Source organism: Drosophila willistoni, unplaced genomic scaffold (genome assembly GCF_018902025.1).
Source record: "Drosophila willistoni isolate 14030-0811.24 unplaced genomic scaffold, UCI_dwil_1.1 Seg78.1, whole genome shotgun sequence".
NCBI lineage: Eukaryota > Metazoa > Arthropoda > Insecta > Diptera > Drosophilidae > Drosophila > Drosophila willistoni.
The window spans coordinates 5086-23142 of record NW_025814683.1 but is presented as its reverse complement, the minus strand read 5'-3'; the positions used below and the strand labels follow the sequence as shown (position 1 = coordinate 23142).

The 18057-nt window shown below is 42.4% G+C and overlaps 1 protein-coding gene across 1 annotated transcript; it reads right to left on the bottom strand.

Annotated features, from left to right (window-relative positions):
• Window positions 1-8320: 8320 nt before the first annotated feature.
• On the bottom strand, window positions 8321-17201 carry LOC124461966. Its single transcript, XM_047013365.1, has 2 exons — window positions 17100-17201; window positions 8321-9294 (listed from the first exon to the last, which is right to left on the bottom strand). Exon 2 carries the CDS (start codon window positions 9258-9260, stop codon window positions 8394-8396), a length of 867 nt encoding a protein of 288 aa, XP_046869321.1. The 5' UTR covers window positions 9261-9294; window positions 17100-17201; the 3' UTR covers window positions 8321-8393.
• Window positions 17202-18057: the final 856 nt, after the last annotated feature.

Sequence of the window (18057 nt, the reverse complement as noted above, 5' to 3'; positions counted from 1 at the left end):
CAACAAATCACTACTTCATCCAGGTATCACAGAAACCCAAAACTGGTTTAAAGAGAAATACTGTTATCCAGACTATCAAAAACAAAAGCAATTTATCAGCAGCAGAAAATCGAAATACTAAATTAACCTTTGAAACCACCCCAGAGATATTTAACGCTAGAGAAAAATACGTGATGGATTTCTATTTAATCGACAACCAACCATTTTTATAGATAGATACAGATATTTACTCAAAGTACACGACTTTAGTTGAAGTTAAAAGTCGAGATTGGCTTGAAACAAAAAGGGCAATCACAAAAATCTTTAACGATATAGGTAAACCCTAAGAAATCAAAGCAGATAAGGACTCAGCTTTTATTTGTATAGCACTTCAAAATTGGCAACAATCGGAAAACGTTAATATAAGTATAACATCGAGCAAAAATGGCGTTTCAGATGTGGAAGGATTCCACAAAACCGTAAACGAAAAACTAAGAATTATTAACGTAGAATCTAGTGTAAAAGACAAACAAACTAAATTTGAAACTATCCTTTACACATATAACCATAAAACTAAACATGTAACGACAAACACAACACCAGCGGATATCTTTATTTACGTAGGTACACCTCCAATAAAGTAAGCTAATAAAGTAAAACAAATTAGGCATATGTACAGCACAAATATCTTTTCGGCACTTTAGATCAAAGCGATAAAGAATAGCTTGAACAAAAAATTGATAGTTTATCAGCAATCAGCGCCCAAAGTAATGTGCCTAATCATATCATTTAAGCAGGTACAAAATAAATAACCTTATTCTTCAACAAGATGAAGCAAAACCAGAGGGCCGGGGCTAACTTCGACCGCGTCAAAGTTTGTATACCCTTGCAACTCGTCTCGTCGTGCTGATCAAGAATATATATACTTTATATGGTCGGAGATGCTTCCTTCTATGCGTTGCACACTTTTGACCAAAATTAATATACCCTTTTTGCAAGGGTATAAAAATTAAGTAAGTAAGTCGTCTCGCCGACTTGGGTATACCATACAACAGGTAAAACAAATATTTAAAATTTCCAAAACCAAATGTATGTCTATTAAATTGTTTTAACATGCCTCGTACCATATGCTATCTCGTTCACTTTACAAACACACGGGCACTCTAGCGCCGCCACTAGCCAACGGCCAATTCTGCCCTTATCGATCGCGTAGCAAAATACGTTCATACGGAAGTGGGCAACATATTAAAATATGTATATTTTGAGCGCATACTAAGCCAATGTACATACTAAATTTGGTGACTTTAGCTTTGTTAGCTTTCGAGAAAATCAGTTTTGTTTAATTTGCGTGGGCGGAAATGGGCGTGGCAAAATTTTTAAACAATTAATATCTGCGCGTCTATTAGGCTAGCTTACATACCAAATTTAATGTCGGTAGCTTGAATAGATTTTGAGAAAATCAGTTTTTTGTAAATTCCCGGGGCAGAAGGGGGCGTGGCAAAAAGTTGGAACAATTATTTTCTGCGCGCTAACTAAACGAGTATATAAACCAAATTTGATGTCTCTATCTTCTATACTTTTTAAGAAAAACAGTTTTATGTAAATTCTGGTGGCGTAAGGGGCCGTGGCCAAAATTCCAATTAACTCTATATACTTACATACCACACGAGTCTACATACCAAATTTGGTGGCTATAGCACTTATAGTCTCCGAGATCTGCGTGTTCATACAGATCGACTCGGTTGTTGATCCTGATCAAGAATATATATACTTTGTGGGGTCAGAGATGCTTCCTTCTGCCTGTTACATACATTTTGGCGACTTTAATATACCATTTCACCCCATGGGTGTATGGTATAAAAATAAGTCTGCTAATGTTCAACTTAGAGCATTTTACATAATACATAGAACACATAGAACTAGGAATGCAGTTGACAAGATTATGAATATTTAATTCAAAACTTTTAAAGCATCAAGAAATATTAAACATAAATAAAGAAAAACTTTTAAACATAAAAACATCTACTTGGCTAAAATTAGACACGAATGAAATATTCATAATTTCTCATATACCTAGAAATCAGATATAGAACATCTATAACATCATTATTCAAAATTATATCCTATCCAAATGAACACCTTGACAGAAAATATTCGCTTAATAGGCAAAATCAATAAACTTTATAAAAATTTCCAAGTATGAGATCGTTTAGAAGGCGAAAGCAATAAGCCAATCAAATTCAAGATCCCTTGATATCCCATCTAATGCTCCCACTACTAACATGAAAAGCTCTCTAACCGAACCTTAAACATATTTGTATGAATAATCATAAGTTAGTTCTTAAGATTTTTATTTAGGTTAAGCGACTTCAACAATTAATCGATTGATACAATCCAAGTCCTGACTGGTACCTAAAAAAAAAAAATCGTATGAGTTTTTATGATTATTAATTTTAGTATATAATAACTGAACCGTTAATTAACTTGATTTCGAGAAAAAAGAAAGCGCTCGCTTTCAACGGTAATTTTGGACTATTAATTCTTCAAGTTTCTTTTAACTAACGAGGCGGAGCGGGTTACCAACCCAACACCCTGGTCACTAAATTGGGGAACGAGACCCAGGAAAGAAGACGTGGCATCGACTCTTTCCTGTTCCCATAATTTATATTTGATGATCATACATACATAAAACATACATACATATGATACATAAAACATACATACATAAAACATACATACATAAAACATACATACACAAAACATACATACACACATGCATTAATTCGATTGTAACACAAAGATAGACAAAAGGTAGAGAACCAAAAAACATTATTAGTAAAAAGACACTTCTGTTTTAACATCTGAATCGAACAGACGTTTGAGTTACTCGGGGAAAAACTAAATACATACACTTCTCACACACCCTCGTTCAAACCATCTAGCTCCCGGTGGTAATTGGCGCAGCTGGGTCAGGAATGAACCTACTTATGTTCACATTAAGAACTATGTCTTAAGTGCATTGGTAATTGGAACGGATTCAATTGTTGATAATCGTTTACATGGCAAAACCAATCACACAACACAAAAAGAAAAACAAAAACCAGAGGGCCGGGGCTAACTTCGACTGCGTCAAAGTTTGTATGCCCTTGCAACATTTTTGGTAACTCTTTCCTTACCTATAGCCATCAAAAGTGGAAAAACGTTTAAGCTAAAAAGGCTAATGTTTGCGAAAGAACGGCCTACATAGGAAATAACGGAGTTATTGTCACTGTTTTCCACCGATCGTTCTTATGGGAGCTATATGATATAGTCACCCGATCTTTATCAAGTTCGGCACAGTCATTAACAGATATATTAAACCAAAAAATGTTTAATTGGAAAGCAATCGCGTTAAAAGTAACGAAGTTATTGACAAAAGTCACTGTTTTCGAAAGATCGTTCCTATGGGAGCTATATGATATAGTCACCCGATTTTGATCAAATTTGGCATAGTCGTTTATATGTGTAATTACCTTTGTTACATAGGGATCATCAAATTCTTTGGCCCAACGTTTAATGAAGCCAAGAAGGCTGCGTGCTCTATTGACAATAGAAGAAATATGAACATTAAATGAAAGTTTTGGGTCAAACATCACGCCTAAGTCTTTGAACGATGGTACACAATCTAACAGAACAGACTTAACAGAGTAATGAGCTAGGAACTGAGACAAACGACTGAAAGTCATAAAAGAACACTTAGAGGCATTAAGGTGTAATTTATTAACGTGGCACCAATCACAGAACGCATCGAGATCTGATTGCAAGTACTGTTGGAAAGAAGGATCATTATAGGAATAACAAATCTTGATGTCATCCGCAAACATGAGCACGCGTGAATGCGCCAAGGCCAAAGGCAAATCATTTATAAACAGTGTAAATAACAGGGGGCTCAGATGACTGCCTTGGGGTACACCTGACGTAACTCGAACAGTTTTAGATATCGAGGAACGAAAGGACACTTTTTGGGTTCTGCCAATAAGATACGACTTTAACCAAGCCAACAGTTTTGGGGAAAAACCCATTATGTTAAGTTTCGCGAGAAGCATAGAATGATCAACCGTATCGAAAGCCTTACTAAAGTCAGTATAAATAACATCAGTTTGACACTTTTTACGGAAGCCATGGTGTACAAGGGTAGTCAATTCTAAAAGGTTAGTAAGCGACGAACGACCTTTCATGAATCCATGCTGACAAGGAGAAATAGTGGATCTGGATAGGTGTTGACGGGAAGACGTAATAATTTTCTCAAACAGCTTTGGTATTGCCGAAAGTTTGGCAATGCCACGGTAGTTAGAAACATCCGATTTGCTACCCTTTTTAAAAAGCGGAATAATAAAAGACTCCTTCCAAATATCGGGAAAGGTACAAGACTCACTCGATATAAAAAATAACCGAGATAAAGGCTTTGATAGGGAATTCGAATACATTTTAAGGATGCAACTAGGTATATTATCAGGACCGGGAACGAAGGAAGACGTCATAGATGACAAGCTAGAGATAATACAGTCTTCAGTAATACTAGGAAAAAACATACAATTTAAATGTGGGATTGAAAAGGGATGGGGTGTGGGTTCCGAAACAGTAGTAGAATAAGTCGACTGAAAGAATTTAGCAAACAGATCTGCAATATCTGAATCATTATTAGCAGTCTGGTCATTAAGTCTGAAGGTGGAGGGTAGTACCACTAACCATAGAACACATAGATGGGACAAACTCATGATTTTTTGATTGCAAACGCTAGCCTAGTCATGGAACCCCAGAGAACTTCGGGAAAACCCGAACGCTCGTACTCTCAATGAGAGCGTAAAGTGGGGAGAGGGCCAAGCAGCTACGAAAATAATTTAGTCTAGCACAGACTACAGAACGACGAAGGCAGGCCTATGTCGCTTGTGATTTCGTTCTGTGTATGTATGTGTACACTCGTCGGTACATGCTCAGGCTTCGTAGTGTGTGTGTGACGTGAAGTTGTACAACATCGCATTTCAATAGCTCGCTCGACCAAAATTTTTAATTTCGACAAAACAGCGACAATGCGAATAGGATATGCCCCTGTGGAAAGAATATTAGGAAATATTGGCATCATTATCGTATGTATCTCGGTGGCTGTGCCGATAGAGTGTTCGCTTGGCCATCGGAATATCCCCGGTTCGATTCCCATTTCGGAACCGACCAATATGGTTTTTTTTTCTATTTTTTAATAAATAAATAAATAAAAAATAAATAAATAATAAATGAATAAAAAGAAAAATAAACAAAAAATAAAGAATCAAAAAATCCACAAAAAACAAACAAAATTATAAAATAGAAAAAAACCTTGTTTAAGCCGACGATTTCGAGTTGGGAATCGAACCAGGGATATTCCGATGGCCAATGTTGTACGATGTTGTACAACTTCACGTCACACACACACTACGAAGCCTGAGCATGTACCGACGAGTGTACACATACATACACAGAACGAAATCACAAGCGACATAGGCCTGCCTTCGTCGTTCTGTAGTCTGTGCTAGACTGAATTATTTTCGTAGCTGCTTGGCCCTCTCCCCACTTTACGCTCTCATTGAGAGTACGAGCGTTCGGGTTTTCCCGAAGTTCTCTGGGTTCCATAACTAGGCTAGCGTTTGCAATCAAAAAATCATGAGTTTGTCCCATCTATGTGTTCTATGGTTAGTGGTAGTACATTAGAGCGTCTTTTGGAATTAACAAAGTTGTAAAATCTTTTCTTATAAATTTCTTATAAAATTTAACCTTACAGCGAACGATATATGTAATTATTGTAGCATTGAGTGTTTAAAAGACAAAATTGAGATTTGGCTATACAGTAATTTGCATAGTCAAGACGCGAACCAGTTTTTTTAAATCTTTTAAAATATCTCGATTTAATGTTACGGAGATCAGAGAGCCTACGTGTGAACCAGACTGGCGCGCTGGAGACGGTAGACACATTCACATAAGGAACGCATTTATCAATTAGAGAATTAAGAGCAGAGTAGAAAAACTTCACTGCACGATCTATATCGCAGCACTCAAATAGAAATGACCAATCAAAAGAGAAAATAAGGCTATTAAGAAGATTGAAATTTGTTTTACGAAAACATCTACGACGAGAATTTGCGATGTTATTAAATGAATTAGTAACGGAATTTAAGAAATAGTAACTTCAATGGTAGGGTGATAGGGATCTTCAGGTTTCACTAGGGGCTGTGTTCGGGATACAGCACTAACAGTGGGATCAGAAACAAAAACAAGATCAAGGATTCTTTTGGAAGAGTTAAGGAAAGAATTCAACTGATATAGCGGACATTCAAGTAGGCTATCAAGAAAAACATATTGAGATGAAGGAATTAAGAAAGATAGATTATCATCAACAAGCCAAGAAATATTAGGCAAGTTGAAATCACCTAAAGCTATAAGGAAATCGCGATCTTTAAGACGATTAAAAATAGTTTGCAAAGCATCAGCATGATGCATATAGGTCGTTATATCAGAAGCTGGAGGAATATATGAACAAGAAATATATAAGCTAAAGTTGGAACATGTAATTTCGACGCAAATAAACTCAACACCTAAGGGCAGATCAATCGGCACAACAAAAAACAAATTAGGAAGGTGGACAGGCAGGACAGGGTGAACGGACGGGAGCGCTTATTGGGCGCAAACTCGTGTACAACTAGGCCCTCTGGCCAGAAATTAGTGTCTCATTGGGTACTGTAATTTTAAAAGAGGAGATTTCGAGGCCTAGAAAACTTAAACTTTTGAATTAAAACTTTAGCAGGGCATATATTACTAATGTAAGCTGCCACAGACGACTCAGAAGTATCAGGAGCAAGGCTAGAGATAAATAATTGTTTGCGATGAGGCACTACAGTTAGTGGAGTGCAAGTTTGGCAGTTGGGATCCGCAAGTGATTGAGAGCCAGCATGATCCTATGATTGATCAGAGTTCCCGTGAGGGATAGAATGAGGTACACCAGGGCTTGTAATGGGTACTTCAATCTGAAAAGAAGAGCATAAAGAGGGACAAGAAGATGGTGTAGGCGAAAGTAAAGTGGGAGACGATGTAATAGAGAGTGCTGACGACTGCTTGCGAGGCAACTCAAGGGTACATTTCTTGGGCAACTTCTCAGAAGGTGGAACAAACTTGAATTGCGACAATAAATGTACGCTAGAGTCACACTCGTTAGACAGCTGTTTGGCCAGTTTGTTTAAAGAAAGAAACTTTTAACGAATATCCCTATACATAAGGCTAAAATCAAGCTGCTGGCTGGCACAAGATGGGCAAGTCCAGACAATCCAGAAAATTTGTCGTAGTCGCGGCCATTGAGGCCAGCACATTTTAAGTGAATAAGATTATCGCAAAGCCAACAAGATATTGCTCTATACTGATCATCAAAACGATCAGAATGCTTGCAAGTAGGTAGACAACAAGCCATTATAAAGCAAAAAGAAACATAAGGAAAAAAAAAAAATAAATAAAATTATATATATAAAAGAATAAATAGAAAAATTTAAATACACAGCACAAAGATAATTATCGATAAGAAATCAATAATTACAAATAAAACCAGAGGGCCGGGGCTAACTTCGACCGCGTCAAAGTTTGTATACCCTTGCAACATTTTTGGTAACTCTTTCCTTACCTAAAGCCATCAAAGTGGAAAAACGTTTAAGCCAAAAAGGCTAATGTTTGCGAAAGAACGGCCTACAATCTTAGCATAGGAAATAACGAAGATATTGATCAAAGTCACTGTTTTCCACCGATCGTTCCTATGGGAGCTATATGATATAGTAACCCGATATTTATCAAATTCGGCACAGTCATTAACAGATACACTAAACTAACAAATATTTAATTTAAAAGCAATCGCGTTAAAAGTAACGAAGTTATTGAAGAATTTCACTGTTTACGACCGATCGTTCCTATGGGAGCTATATGATATAGTCAGCCGATCTTGATCAAATTTGGCACAATCGTTTATATGTATAATAAACTCACCAATATTGAATTTTACGACAATAGCTCAGAAAATAACGAAGTTATTGAGTGTATTCGTAGGGGGGTTGAATTTCCTAAGTAGGCAGCTAAATGAATTTTTTCCTTAAAATGTCTTCCTTCAAGAAATTGGGCACTGCAGCAATCTCACTTCAATGTTCTTTTTTATTCACTTGTAAGTTTGACACTAAAACTAGCTTAATTAAGAGCAGGGCACCAAGCCCCGCTTGGAGCGAAGTGTGGGGAGTTCTTTCGTGGGGAGAGCGATGGGCACCATCGGGAGAGCGGCGCGAGGTGAAAGCTTCCGCCTCCTTTAACCCTTGTGTTGCCCGGTTGGGCATAAACATGCTCCCCCCCTTGCAGGAGTGCAAGACCCAGGCAGTTTAATGGCACGCTCCGGACAGGGTCCAGCCAAAAACTGTGCGCATCGCAATCGGCCGCCCGCCAACCCCAGGTAGACTCCCTTCTAGCATGACCTCCGTGATCACATCCGCGCCCAGGACCAGAGACACTGACGACGGTCGGTAGAACGTCTCATCCGCCAGGACGATGCCCTCAAACTTTTTGGCGATCTGTGGGTCCACCGGAGCGCTTGGAGTGCGGCAGCACAAGCCATCGACCACCTTCAGGATCGCCTCCAATCGCCATCCTTCACTGATTGGGGACCGGATCACTGCTGCCACCGCTTTCTCTGCCCCTATATTGACGGCTGTCAACTTGAAGGCCGTGGCCAATGACGTCGCCATCGACGATACCGCAGAACAAGGGTCCACCAGGGCCTTCACGTCGAAGGTTTTTCCCTCCGTCTCAATGCGCACCATCGCCGTGGGCATCAGATGCGGATTGCGGTGCTGCAGCAGTGTGGTCAAGGTCAGTTTCGGATCGGAGGCTGGCGTTGGCGCGACCCTTCGTCTGGAGGACTCGGGGGTGACTCGGCGTACGACGGAGCTTGGAGTGCGTCGACGTGGCTGTTCATGGAAGTGAAGCAGCGTGTGGTGATCCTCCTCACAGATTCGGCACTTATCACCGCTTAAGCAGCTTCCTCCGGAATGTTGGTGGGCCAGGCAATTGGCGCAGTACTTATTCGCCAGCACTGCCCTCATCCTCTTCTCCACGTTCAGCCGCAGGAAGCGACGGCATCGCTTCAGAGGATGGATTCCGCGACAGACTCGGCAACGGAAGGACTCAGTTCCTCGCGAACATCTGCGCTCCTCTTTCGATGCCTGTACTGAACGCGGTCTCGGAGCCATGGAAACGGGATCTAGGTTGACGAATATCAGGAAGCTGCCGGGACAAATAATGAAGAAAGCGGATTAATGTAGGACGATAAAACACATATTACTACTGGCAGCTCGGCCCTTCTTCCTTGGGAGGAAGGACCAAGTGCTGGACGCTACTGTAGTTTTACGTAATGGGTTTGAATTCTTTCTTCTGGAGGAAGAAAGATCAACTTTGCGACGGGACGCTTCACAATACCGCGAGCGGTAAGCAGTTCGACGACGCGGACATTGCCGTCACTGCCAGGGTGTGTCTGGTGGATTCGCCCGAGACGCCATTCATTAAATGGAAGATTGTCGTCTTTGAGTACCACCAGATCGCCCACTTCAAGATTTTTAGAAGGGAATCGCCACTTATTGCGCTTATGTAGCTCCTTCAGATACTCGTCTTTCCATCGGGTGCAGAAATGCTGACTCACGGCCTTCAGACGCTGCCACCGGTTAATGATAGACGGTACCTGATCCTTGATTTCAGGTTCCGTCACGGATAGCAATGGACCGCCAACTAGGAAATGGCCTGGGGTCAAAGCTAAAGAGTCGGTGGGGTCTTCAGACATAGGAGAAATCGGCCGCGAGTTCAAACACGCCTCTACCTTAGCCAGCAGCGTAGAGAACTCTTCAAAAGTATACCTTTGGTTGGAAGTGGCCTTGTAGAACAGAGTTTTAAAACTCTTAACTCCAGCCTCCCACAACCCTCCCATGTGTGGTGCCCCGGGAGGGATGAAATGCCAGGACAGATTCTGATGGCTGTAGTGGGATAATATTTTCTGCTGGGTAGCATTTAGGAAATCTTTTTCAAGCACTCTGGATGCACCTACGAAGTTTTTCCCGTTGTCGGACTGCACTTGCTGGGGACACCCTCGCCTCGATACAAAGCGAGCGAATGCTGCCAGAAATGCTTCGGTACTCAAATCCGAAGTTGCCTCAAGGTGAATGGCTTTGGTGGAAAAGCAAACAAAGACACACACATATCCCTTTGATATGCGGCAAGCGCGGCCGGTGAAACTCTTGATGTCGAAAGGACCTGCAAAATCTATACCGGTGGTCGTGAAAGGACGTGCGAAAGTAGTTCGCTGGGCCGGAAGGGTGCCCATTAGCTGTGATTGCAGCCTTCTTTTATAAATCACACAGACTTTGCATGAATTGACCACCGATTTTACTAGATTCCGCAGTCTTGGAATCCAGTATCTCTGTCGGATGAGACGGACTACCAGTTGGCTGCCCCCATGGAGAGAGATCTGATGCGTGAAAAGCACCAACAGCCGGGACAACGGACTTACTACTGGCAACAGAATGGGGTTACGCTCATCGTAACTAAGGGCCGCTGCTTGTTGCACGCGCCCACATGCTCGGATCACACCTGATGCGTCAATGAAAGGATTCAAATTGAGAATGGTGCTAGACGTGGGCAGAGATTTCTTCTGCTGTAGACACCGATGTTCCGTCGGAAAGTAATCACGCTGAGTGACTCGGATCAACGCCTGGAGTACTTGATTGATCTCGCTAGAGGTCACCTCCCCGGAGTAATCGTTTGGCAGTTTACGACACCTTCTGCCGAAACGGATCACATATGCTATCACTCGTAAGGCACGTGCCAGATTGGAAAAACGAGATAATATCTCGTTGGCTGGCTTAGCGATCGCGACGTGGACCTTCACTACCCGCTTCTCCAAGGCAGTGTCTAGTGGGAGTGGTGTCGCTCGCTGCCAGGACTCTTGTGGTTCCCGTAGCCATGGTGGGCCGTGCCACCACAAATCCTTGTGTACCAATTCCTGCGCACTCAGGCCGCGGCTAGGGAGATCTGCTGGGTTGTCCTCTGAACGAACGTGATTCCATGGGGCGTCATTTGTTGCCGTCACAATCTTTGCTACCCGATTTGCGACAAACGTTGTCCATGTGCAGGGTGGCTTATTTAACCACGACAGTACGACGGTGGAATCTGACCAATAAAAAGCCTCCGCATTATCAACTGGAAGTTGCGGAAGAACTGCAGCTGCCAGTTCCGCTAAAAGTGTAGCTCCGCATAATTCAAGGCGGGGCAATGAAACCGTTTTAACCGGGGCGACTCTAGATTTCGCTGCAAGAAGGCAGCATGATATGCCTTGGTCATTGCTAACGCGCACGTAAATTGCGGCACCATAAGCCCGCTGTGACGCATCGCAAAAACAATGGAATTGGATGTCGGAATTTGGGTCATGAAGAACCCATCGTGGAATTCGGATCTGGTCAAGGAAGGAGTAGCTCTTTGTAAAATCCTGCCACCTGTGATGGAGTTCACTGGGCAATTGATCATCCCACCCTAGCTCTTGTAACCAGAGCTCTTGCATAAACACCTTGGCTTGAATCACAAAGGGAGCCAGCCAGCCAGCGGGATCGAATAGCTTGGCGATCTGCCCGAGGACTTCTCGCTTAGTATAAGCTGACTTGACATCTTGGGGTGAGATGACAAAATAAAACTCATCCGTAGTCGCTTTCCATCGGATTCCCAGTGTTTTCGCTGTGCTGGCCTCTTCGATGTCGAGGAAATCAGCATTCAGTAAATGACTCTTTGGAATACAACTGAGCACGCTCTTCACATTCGATGTCCACTTGCGCAAGGGAAAGCCAGCTGAACCAAGAGCGTCTTGAAGTTCATTGACCATTGCGATTGCCGTTGTTTCATTATGAGCCCCTGCCAGGACATCATCGACATACATATAGGACTTGATAATATCGCTAGCCAAAGGAAATTTGGATTGTACATCACTTGCGAGTTGCTGAAGTACTCGGATGGCTAAGAACGGAGCACAGTTAATGCCAAACGTGACGGTATTCAGCTCGTAATCACCAAGTTGCCCCTCTTTATTTCGGAACAGGATCCTCTGAAATGGCGTGTGGATTTGATCGACCATAATTTGGCGGTACATTTTTGTGATGTCGGCATTGAAAACTACTCGGAAAAAAACGCCACTTGAGAATCTGAGTAGTGAGATCGGACTGAAGTACCGGACCAGGGTAAAGTATGTCGTTGAGACTTACTCCGTTGGTGGACTTGCTAGAGGCGTTAAAAACTACCCGTACCTTTGTTGTGGTGCTGTCGGGCTTGAAAACCGCATGGTGTGGCAAATAAAAATTGTTATTAGTGCCGTCAAATGGAACCTGACGCATGTGGCCCAAGTCCAAATATTCTTGGATGACGGCGTCATACTCAGTTTTTGCCGGAATATTTTTAAGGAGTCGGCTTTCGTTTTTTAGGAACTGAGCCAATGCCCCTGGTCTGGAATGACCAAGGTTGATGTTGGTTGGATCTCGAAACGGAAGTGAGACCGTATATCTCCCCGCAACATCTCTTCTTGTGGTCTTCTGGAAATTGACCTCGCAAACAGAGTCAGAATCTTCTACCGGTTTGCCCGGTAGATCCTCCACCTCCCAAAACCTTGTGAGAAGAGTTTCAAGTCCCTCCTCTCTGCTAACTGCGACCCTCGTGGTGAACGCGGCACATGAACTGACGGGGACCCCTTGCAACGGGCCTGAAATGACCCAACCGAATCTCGTCTCTTGAGCCATTAAAGATCCGCACACTTCGGTCTGGATGCCGGAAAGAGTCACCGCTGGTATTACATCAATGCCAAGGAGTAGATCGATCTTTGCCTTTAATCTGAAGGAGGGTCGGCTAGAGGAATATTGGGCATTCCTTCCAGTGTGGCTTGGGCTATCGTACATGACGGCAAATCATCAGCAACTTGGGACAAGACAAACGCTTCTATCTCGATCTGGACTGGAGGTCCATGCGATGACCGAATGCTTATGTGACAGACCTTCAAGGTTCTATTGACCTTTCCGTTAATGCCTGTCACTTCGGCCCTGACAGTTTGGAATGGTAACTTCATGAGTCGGAACATTCTTTCGGATATGAAATTGGCTTCAGAAGCCGGGTCTAATAGCGCCCGTGAAGCATAAGTAGTGCCCTTGTGCCAAAAGTCCACGATCGCTGTACCTAGCAACTTATCTCGTGAGGACCTTGCCTCAGAGGTAAAGTAAGTCCGGACAATATTGTGCGAACTGGGCTGAGCTGGGACCGACGTTGGATTATTCTCCGGTCGGGCGTCCTTGTGCAAGAGCGTATTGTGACGCCCCTTGCACGTGAAGCAATTGTGCTGACTCGGACAATCTTTTACTTGATGTCCTCTTGCGAAACAGTTCAGACAAAGGGACTTTTTCTTTATGTATGCCACCCTCTCTGGCACCGTCATCTGAAGGAAGCGGGGACATCGACGCACCGGGTGATTCTCCTTCATACAGAGATCACAGGATTTTGGTTTGGTGGTCACCTTGGCTTCAAATGTATTAGCCTTTCGGGTGGCTGGAATCGGATTTCGTGGAGGTTTCGATGTGGGAACCGAAATAGCCATTGCAGTTGTATTTTCCACCGCTTCGAGCGTACGGAACCGCTCAGTGAGGAAATCGTCCATCATTTGCCACTCTGGAATGGCAGTCTTGTCTCCCAGAGATTGCTCCCATAATGAAAGGGTATTCTTTGGCAATTTGATGGAACAGAAAAATACGAACATGCCTCCCCAATGGTTACTGGCAGGCCACAGTGCTCAAAAGCGCGAATGGATGCCTGCAGAGCATTCTGATGATCCTGTAATGCTTTTCCGGACTCATGGAAATTTGAGGCAGGTCAAGAAGTGCTCGGAATTGGCTGTTCACGATAAGTCGCTTATTTTCGAAACGCTGTTTAAGTGCATTCCATGCCGTTTCAAAACCATCATTTGTAAGCGGGAATTTTGCTACAATGAGGTTGGCTTCACCCCTCGTTTTCGCTAGAGATGGTACAGCTTTTCAACAGGGGAAATTCGCGAATCGCTTATGTAGATGGCTGTAAACAAGTCACGGAACGTGGGCCATTTTAAATAATCTCCCGTAAAGACTTCTGTGTCAATGGGTGGCAATCGACAGCCTCGTTCTGCTGGTGCAGAGGTAGGCGCATGACGGTTCGGAGGAGTCGGAGCAGACCTTTCATGGATAAGCTCGTTTAATCGAGCCGTGCATCGCTCGTAAACTTGATAGCATTTGTCATATTTAGCTTGGATGGCTAAATCTTCAGAGTTATCGTCTTTACCATCTATGAGTGCCTCGCATTTCTCATATTCCTGCTCGACCTTCTCCCACAACGCTTGAACTCGATCACGACGGACTTGGAGCGTAAATACGCTGACCTCGGACAGTGACGTGACGTGGTTGTCGACTTCAAACTGACTTAGTTTATCGCAAATGGAACCAAACTTCTTCAAAGCCATGGTGGAAGCAGCTAAAACCCTTTTGGTCTCGGACCGAGTGACTCTTGGGCGGTTACCAAAATCTGTGGAAGTGGTACCAATGATTTGACCTCTTTTTGGCTTGCTCGTCGTGGCTCTGACGTGGCTTGCTGAAAGGTCGTGCTCGATGGTGCGGACTTGAGAGTTAGTGGACTAGAGAGGGTCTGAAATGCTCGGGAAGGAGGAGTAGTAGGGCTGGTACTCCTCTGGCGCTGACCTGGAGCAGCAATTGAGGATTTGCTCGGGGCTGCAGTGTTCTCAGCTGCTTTCTCGTCTTTTGACGGGCTCGTGCTCATAACCCCAGAGAGTGGCGGTTATAAAGTGGTGAGCTGGCTTGGCACGGCTTGAAAATTAGCCAAAAAGACGAACTGGAACGTTTGGGAAAAACTGGAACACTACCAAACCACTTGAAGAACGGCTTTGAAACGCCTTGAAATAGATTGAAAAAAAAACCAGAAAACGAGCTGGTACGTTTGGAATGACTTGGAACACTGCCAAAAAACCCTAGGAACGGCTTGGAACACCTTGGAATTCAAATATAACTACAAAGATGCGACTTGGAGCGGGTGGAAACACTTTGGAATTGAAATCGAACCAAAGATAAGACTTGAAACGCTTGGAAACACTTTGTAATTGGAATCTAACTCCAAAGATACGACTTGGAACGTGTGGGAATACTTTGGAATTGCAATATAACTCCAAAGATGCGACTTGGAACGTGTGGGAATACTTTGGAATTGCAATAGAACCAAAGATACGACTTGAAACGCTTGGAAACACTTTGGAATTGGAATCTAACTCCAAAGATACGACTTGGAACACGTGGGAATACTTTGGAATTGAAATATAACTCCAAAAAAATACGACTTGGAACACGTGGGAATATTTGGACTTGAAATGTAACTCCAAAAATACGACTTGGAATACGTGGGAATACTTGGAATTGAAATATAACTCCAAAAATACGACTTGGAACACGTGGGAATATTTGGACTTGAAATGTAACTCCAAAAATACGACTTGGAATACGTGGAATATTTTGGACTTGAAATGTAACTCCAAAAATACGACTTGGAGCACGTGGAATATTTTGGAATTGAAATATAACTCCAAAAAATACGACTTGGAACGCGTGGGAATAGAATAAACAAAAACGCGGAACACAAATTTTTACCAATTAAATATTATTCGATTTTTTCCTCAACGTGACCCTTCAACCTATATACCCCACAAAGTGCCTGCCAACCTAGGGTATACAGCACAGCTACTTTTGGTCGTTTGCTTTGTGCCGGTCTTTGGCACATGAGCTTGCAGCTGTGCTGGTATACTGCAGTTAAGCGGTACTTATGTATGCTCGTATGTATGTATGTATATAGGCTGCAAGGGATAGCGGGATTTGTTCGCGGTGGTGGAAAAATATATTTGTGTGCGAAAAAATTAGAAATTTTGTGGAATGTATGTATGTATGGATATGTATATGGGAATCAATATGTAAAATTTATGTATGGAAAAAATATGTATATGTATATGGATATGAATATATATATGTAAAATTTTATGTATGGAAAATATGTATATATATGTATGTGTATGGATATGTATATATATATGTAAAATTTATGTATGGAAAAATATGTATATATATGTATGTGTATGGATATGTAAAATGTTGGAGTATATATATATGTATTTAAAAATTTCTTTTCTCTTTTTTCTTTTTTTTTAAATATGAAAATATGGAATGGCGATATGCAGAGGTGTGAATGGATCGGATTTCTTTATATAAATTAATGTTTTTTTTTTTTTTTTTTTTTTAATATGATTTCTTTTGCTGTGTCTAACCGATATGCCCCCAACTTTATAGGGTGTCTGGTCACCAGAAATGTCTAAGTGTGGCTTTTATATGTGAGAGGGTGGTTCACTTTCGTTTTTTTTTTTAAAAATCTTTATTATTTGTATTGAAAATTTCTTCTCTTCGTTGAAAACCACCTTTCACTGCGCGCACACTTTTCCCAGGAGTGGACTGTATTTGCACAAAACCTTTATTTTTGGATTTAATGTAGCACTGGATATGTTTGTAATTTTGTCACATTCACACACTCTGCTTGCATATACATATATATCTTATATGTAGGAGATCACTTTTTTCGTAGGTTTGATTCACTGCATACATACATATGTGTTAATATTTTTTTGAAATTGCGAAAAATATATATTGGAAATAGGCAAATAAAATATGGCGCCTTATATACTTGGCCTATATATGCCAAAGTGCGAGGAAAAAACTTGAAGTGGGCGAACCAATATGGCGCCTTATGTACTGGACACATATATATGTATGAAAATTTGGGGACCAAAATTTTCTCTCCTTTGAGGAGGAAAAATTTGCGCGAAAGTAATTTTTACTTGGATTAGGAGAATCAATGGCAACAATTATATGTATGTGAGTATGGGTACGGATGCTGGAGGCATGTACATGTACTCATATACCTATAATTTGCAAAAAAATTACTTAGCTTGAAATATGGATGAAATTCCACCGATGCTAGTGGTTCGAGAGGATCTTAGTATCCGGCTCGAAGGACCAAATGTATTCGTAGGGGGGTTGAATTTCCTAAGTAGGCAGCTAAATGAATTTTTCCTTAAAATGTCTTCCTTCAAGAAATTGGGCACTGCAGCAATCTCACTTCAATGTTCTTTTTATTCACTTGTAAGTTTGACACTAAAACTAGCTTAATTAAGAGCAGGGCACCAAGCCCCGCTTGGAGCGAAGTGTGGGGAGTTCTTTCGTGGGGAGAGCGATGGGCACCATCGGGAGAGCGGCGCGAGGTGAAAGCTTCCGCCTCCTTTAACCCTTGTGTTGCCCGGTTGGGCGCGTTGGCTGGCTTAGCGATCGCGACGTGGACCTTCACTACCCGCTTCTCCAAGGCAGTGTCTAGTGGGAGTGGTGTCGCTCGCTGCCAGGACTCTTGTGGTTCCCGTAGCCATGGTGGGCCGTGCCACCACAAATCCTTGTGTACCAATTCCTGCGCACTCAGGCCGCGGCTAGGGAGATCTGCTGGGTTGTCCTCTGAACGAACGTGATTCCATGGGGCGTCATTTGTTGCCGTCACAATCTTTGCTACCCGATTTGCGACAAACGTTGTCCATGTGCAGGGTGGCTTATTAACCACGACAGTACGACGGTGGAATCTGACCAATAAAAAGCCTCCGCATTATCAACTGGAAGTTGCGGAAGAACTGCAGCTGCCAGTTCCGCTAAAAGTGTAGCTCCGCATAATTCAAGGCGGGGCAATGAAACCGTTTTAACCGGGGCGACTCTAGATTTCGCTGCAAGAAGGCAGCATGATATGCCTTGGTCATTGCTAACGCGCACGTAAATTGCGGCACCATAAGCCCGCTGTGACGCATCGCAAAAACAATGGAATTGGATGTCGGAATTTGGGTCATGAAGAACCCATCGTGGAATT